Source organism: Nicotiana attenuata, unplaced genomic scaffold, assembly GCF_001879085.1.
Source record: "Nicotiana attenuata strain UT unplaced genomic scaffold, NIATTr2, whole genome shotgun sequence".
Lineage (NCBI taxonomy): Eukaryota > Viridiplantae > Streptophyta > Magnoliopsida > Solanales > Solanaceae > Nicotiana > Nicotiana attenuata.
Genome location: NW_017673380.1, coordinates 83,527 through 89,548, shown reverse-complemented (window position 1 = coordinate 89,548; position 6,022 = coordinate 83,527). Strand labels below are relative to the sequence as shown.

The 6,022-nt window shown below is 35.9% G+C and overlaps 1 protein-coding gene across 1 annotated transcript in view; it reads left to right on the top strand.

Annotated features, from left to right (window-relative positions):
• The window catches only part of LOC109216212 (histidine kinase 2), a 13,334-nt gene extending 7,907 nt beyond the window's left edge, over positions 1-5,427 (top strand). Inside the window, exons 11-14 of the mRNA XM_019380344.1 lie at positions 1,593-2,254; positions 2,926-3,426; positions 3,949-4,423; positions 4,732-5,427. Of these exons, the coding sequence (XP_019235889.1) occupies positions 1,593-2,254; positions 2,926-3,426; positions 3,949-4,198 (1,413 nt within the window). The 3' untranslated portion in view covers positions 4,199-4,423; positions 4,732-5,427. The remainder of the gene's footprint in view (positions 1-1,592; positions 2,255-2,925; positions 3,427-3,948; positions 4,424-4,731) is intronic.
• Positions 5,428-6,022: the final 595 nt, after the last annotated feature.

Genomic DNA, 6,022 nt, shown 5'->3' with positions numbered 1-6,022 from the left:
CACCAACCCCACCCACTCTAACCTCGCCCATCACCCACCCTAAATACAAATAATATTAAGAGTGCTTTCTTTTCATGTTGTAAATAGAGTACTTTTTTTTTTAATTTCAAACGTAATGAGTATATTCTTTTAATGATGTAGAAAAAGTATTTTATTTCATTTTAACAAAAAGAGTATTTTCTTTTGTTGAAATAGAAAAAAACAAATTTTCAACAAAATGAGTACTTTCTTTTCATGGTTGTAGAAAAGTATTTTCTTTCATTTCAACAAAACGAGTACTCTCTTTTCATGATGTAGAAAAAGTATTTTTTTCATTTCAACAAATTAAGTATTTTCTTTTCCTGATGTAGAAAAAATATTTTCTTTCATTTTAACAAAAGGAGTACTTTCTTTTTACGATGTAGAAAAGTATTTTCTTTCATTTTAACAAAACGAGTACTTTCTTTTAATGATGTAGAAAAAGTATTTTTTTCATTTCAACAAACTAAGTATTTTCTTTTCCTGATGTAGAGAAATTAAATTTCTTTCATTTTAACAAAACGAGTATTTCCTTTTCATGATGTAGAAAAGTATTTTCTTTCATTTCAACAAAACGAATACTTTCTTTTCATGTTGTAGAAATGATACTTTCTTTTTCAACCAAAAAAAAGTATTTTCTTTTTGGTTATCGAGCTCAAATTTCAATAAAATAGAGTCGGGGGGGGGGGGGGGGGGTTTACATGAAACATGAGGATGTTTGGGAAGGTGGATTGAGGAGAATAGCATAAAAAAATATTTTCCAAAAAATATTTTATACTCTCTAACCGAACACTAGAAAATATTTTCTGGAAAAAAGTTTTATGCTCACCAACCAACTAAGGGAAAATAAGTGATAAAACCACTCATTTTCCATGAAAACATTTTCCTTCATACCAAACACACCCCAAGTATATAAAATTTTTCCATACATTTAAAAGAGTAAAAATATTAATGTGCTAAACATTCAAAAAGCATCAGTTTTTGCATTTATGTTTAATATCTATTCATTGCAGGAGATAATTCAAGTTCACCAGTGATATAAGTGAATATTTTCTGATTTAAAGTTCATTAACTGATATAAAATTCACTTCAGTCCTCTGATTTCAGCTTTATCAAATAGTCCCTTTCTACATTTTGTTCTTACATATCTTACGAAACAGCTATGACGTTGAATTTTATCCAGTCCCAAACTGAGGGACCTACAAGATGTGAAGATGAAGTTAGGAGGGAAAGAAAATCTTATTTTGAGATTTTTATGTTCATAGTTATTTATTCTTCACGAAAGAAATGCTTGTTTTGTTACCTTTTTTGATAAGTATGTTTATTTCATTACTTTTAACATTATTACTATTTTTTTAATTATTACTATTATTGATATATATATATATTTAACTTATTTTCACTACAACTCTTGTTTTATTTGGGCATGATGATGATATGAGTTGAGCTTAATGAAAGAAATGAGGATTTATATTGCCGACCCCAACTTTGTTTGTGACTGAGGCGTAGTAGTAGTTGTTCTTGTTTGTTTCATCACTTTTACTTCACTAAGATCTTACTTGTTCATATTGCAGTTCACAAATGACAAAGGGCACATATTTGTCACGGTACATTTAGCTGATGAAGTGAGCAACCCTCATGATGTGACGGATGAAGTCTTGAAACAAAGCTTAACCATTGTTCAAGAAAAGTCAAATGCATCTTGGAATACCTTAAGTGGGTTTCCTGTAGTTGACAGATGGCAAAGTTGGCAAAAGTTTGATAGGCTGCGCAGCACAGAGGAAGAAGTGGGAAAGATCAAGTTGTTAGTGACCGTAGAAGATACTGGCGTGGGAATTCCTGTTAAAGCACAAGGCCTTATTTTCACACCTTTTATGCAGGCTGACAGTTCAACATCTCGAACATATGGTGGAACAGGTATAGGATTGAGCATTAGCAAGCGTTTGGTGGACCTCATGGGGGGAGAAATCGGGTTTTTCAGTGAACCTGGCACAGGGAGTACATTTTCATTCACTGTTGCCTTTGCAAGAGGAGAAGAAGGTTCATTAGAGCGTAAACGGCAACAGTACGATCCAGCTGTTTCAGAGTTTCGTGGTTTAAGAGCATTGGTAATTGATGATAAAAGCATTCGGGCAGAGGTCACAAGATACCATCTGCAGAGACTGGGAATATGCGTCAACATAACTTCAACGATGCGTTCGGCATGCTCATATCTCTCTAGTTACTCTAATACTAGGTAATAAGAGGCAAAATTGATAGAGGTCTGAAGTGTCAGATGCATAAGTAGATAGAAAGTAGAACTTCTATTTAACATGTCTTTCTAAATTCCATCCATGCATTTCAGTTAATATGGTGTCGAAACTTTTTACCTTTTAAAGAATGGGTAAATAGTCTTTACTGTATCACAACATTGTCACTACCCATCTTGAGTTTCTTTTACCTCCGATTACTTATTCTGGAAAGTTAGGCACGTAGGGTATATTATACTAAAGTATCTGTAACATAATTCAGGTCAAATAACCTGCAAGATGTCCAAGTTGAAACTTGTTGAATTATGTGAATTCCCTACACTAAAAGCTTAAGCTATCAGAGAGTCGATATGTTTATCTAGTTATTTCAAATCTGCAAGACAACCCCTGATGTGCGGGCTTGAGCCAAGCGTGTAGAAGTTTTTTTGTTGATGAGTGAAAGACTCGAACCTAGGACTTCTGCTTACTTGGAACCATTTGAGTTGTATGAACTGCCTGCATCTAAAAGTTTTAAGTCATTGAAAGGGAGCATTTTCATTTATTTGTTTTTGGTCTGTAACACAACTGACTAAATGAGTGATGTAAATCTTCAAAGTGCTGTTATTTAATGATGTTGGCGTTATTGATTCATTCAGTTGAATTTTTGCTTGTTTTGCAGTGCATTGGGACATTTAGCTGTGGTTTTTGTTGACAATGATTGTTGGGATAAGGAAACTTCTCTTACACTTTGTAATATGTTGAAAGAGCTCAGACCAAATGGCTCAACTACTGCTTTGGGAAAGCATCCAAAAATCTGTCTGTTATGTATGAGCACTATGGAGAGAGATGAGCTCAAATCAGCTGGTATTGTGGATTACGTGTTAGCAAAGCCTCTGCGATTGAGTGGGTTGATAACATGCTTTCAAGAAGCCATTGGCTACCAAAACAAGAAGCAAGTAACCCGAGGAAAACCTTCAACTCTTGGAAGTCTGCTGACGGGCAAGCATATATTGGTGGTAGACGATAATGCTGTAAACAGAAGAGTGGCAGAAGGTGCTCTAAAGAAGTACGGGGCGATAGTGACCTGTGTAGACAGTGGAAAGGCTGCTCTAGCACATCTTAATCCACCACACAAGTTTGATGCTTGTTTTATGGACCTCCAAATGCCTGAAATGGATGGGTAAGTAACTTAATCTGTCTCTAATTCTTCCTTCTTGCGAAGTTATGCAGATGCTGAGTGTGTAGGTGAAGAACATATTGGGGTGGGGGTGGGGGGTTTGCCTTGTGTTAGCTTAAAATGCTTATAATTAGCTACTTGGAGGACACCAACATTGTGTGAGAACTGAGAAGTGCACAGGATTTTCTGCGTCCTTGTATGGCTGAGATAGATAAGTTGGTAGCTGAATGGACTAGCTCTAGTTTCGTTGGGGAATGAGTTTAATGGTTCGATTGGGTTAATTTGTAACTAGATTTCCGTATGCTTTTTATCTGTAACATTTTCTGGAAGAGGTCTTGATCATACAATGGACTTTAACTTGAGCAAGTTGTAAGTTTACCCCCCCCCCCCCCCCCCCCCGACCAACCCCCCCACCCCCCCCAAAAGAAAAAAGGAATCACCTTTTGCCAACACCAAGCGAGTCTGTAAATATTTGATCACCTAATTCACGAGCACATCTTCGATGATCTCTATCTCCGTATGCAGGTTTGAAGCGACAAGACGAATACGCAGTCTAGAAAACAAATACAACGAAAAAGTCGATTCTGGTGAGTTACTTCCCAGCATGTCTGCCAAAGTGGCTCATTGGCACACCCCAATATTAGCAATGACAGCAGATGTAATTCAAGCAACAAATGAAGAGTGCATGAAGTGCGGGATGGATGATTATGTATCAAAACCGTTTGAAGAAGGACAACTTTATTCAGCAGTGGCACGCTTCTTTGAGTCAGGTTGATTAGGACATTGTTAACGTGCAGCAGCGTCATTTGAGGTCCAGAATGATGGTTTAGTTAACTTGTTTCCGGGATAAAGGGCCTAAGTTATTTGGATATCTAACGGATTCCTCTGTTGGTAGCAGAGGACGGAGCTTTGGCCAGTCAGATGTCTGACAGCCGATTCCCACTGTTGCTGCGGATGATTTAGCAGCTCATCCGAAAAACGTCTACTCTTCCCTTTTGTGGTAACTTCCTGCCTCCTTATCAAATAAATGGACTTTCTTCCTTTGCATCTTAAACATTATTTATATCAAATGAAATGTCTTCTTCCTTCGTGAAACTTTTCTACTTTGTAAAGATTGATTTGTAGACCTTTATATTGAAGTAAACATCTGTTTAGGACCCCATTCCTTTGTAGATTTGTTATGCAAAAGCTTTCAACTCCTCTGGAAATGCATGAAAAAAAGACAGGAATTCGATGGTGTGCTTGTATACATATTTCGGTGATACTTACTCGACCCATGCACATGTACTGACGTCCATTCATTTGCAGGAATGATGGCTAACAACCAGTAGGTACGGAAAATAATGCATGGATACTCCCGGACTGCAACCAATCGCTGACAAAGACTATTCTATCATGCGGCAACTCCCACGTGAAGGCAATAAGAGAAGAGACTTTATTCTGCATATGTATATTACACCTTTTCTCTGTAAAGCTCCTGAGACTTGAAGCCAGTTTGCTAACCCCGTTGAAGCAGGTTCGTGCCAAAATGCTCATTTTCCTCTGTAGGTCCCGAGATGTATCCTGTATTTCAGGTGATCTCATAGAAAACGATGTAAATAGCGTAGAAGTTTGAGAAGGGCAGCTTCAGGTATGCAAGCCATGAGAGTGAAGTATAGTTGGTTTTTTCATTCTGAACCATTTTTTTCCCTTTAATTTCACCTGAGTAGGGAGTTGAGTTTAGGAAGTAAATTGTGGCTATTATGAGATCAGTTTAGATTAGGCTCTACAATGAAAATTCTTTGTTGATGATTAGGTTTTCCTACTTGTACAAGTGTTCTGTAATGAGTCAAGTTTAGTTAAAGCTGTAGGATATTGTGTAATATTTTGTAAATAAAGGTGCTGAAAATAGGTTGAGCTTGGTGTTGTAAGTAAAATAGTTTATATACTGTTGAATATTAAAATGTAACATATATTTTGGTGTGAATATGAATACTTTGCATTGTAAGACCCAGTACAGATTTATTTTGGTTCAACGGCAGAAGTACTATAGCATTAGATATGTGGTTGTTAGGCGCACGTCACGAGTTTAAATTCTGTCGTGCATCAAGTCCCGGTATTTAAGTGGAAAAAATATAAGGGCATGCTCACTAACCATGAGTTTTAAGTAACTAGTATCTATGAACGTGCGTTACACGTTAATAATAGCACGTGATAATTTAAACATTTATTTATATGGAGAAACAGTAAAATTTAATTAAAATTTTATGTTTAATAATAAAACAATCATCTAAATACTGAAAAATATTTACATTAGCATAATTCATGAATTTAAAATAAAAGAACATCATAACTTACACAAATGATCAATTTTGTCATGTTAGTTAGATAATTATGTATTATAGTTTAAAAGTATTTAATGTAATGGTATTTTAACGAACACTTATTTGTGGATAATATTTTTTTGTGTATGTTTCCTCATAATGCTTTGGTTGCTTTGCCTTAACCAGAACGCTTGTTGTCGATCTTGATACCCCTTTTGAGAGTGCAACATACAGTTGTTCGTGCAAGAAAATATATTGCGGTGAATATAGTCCAGTATATAATGTTTGTCCTTGTG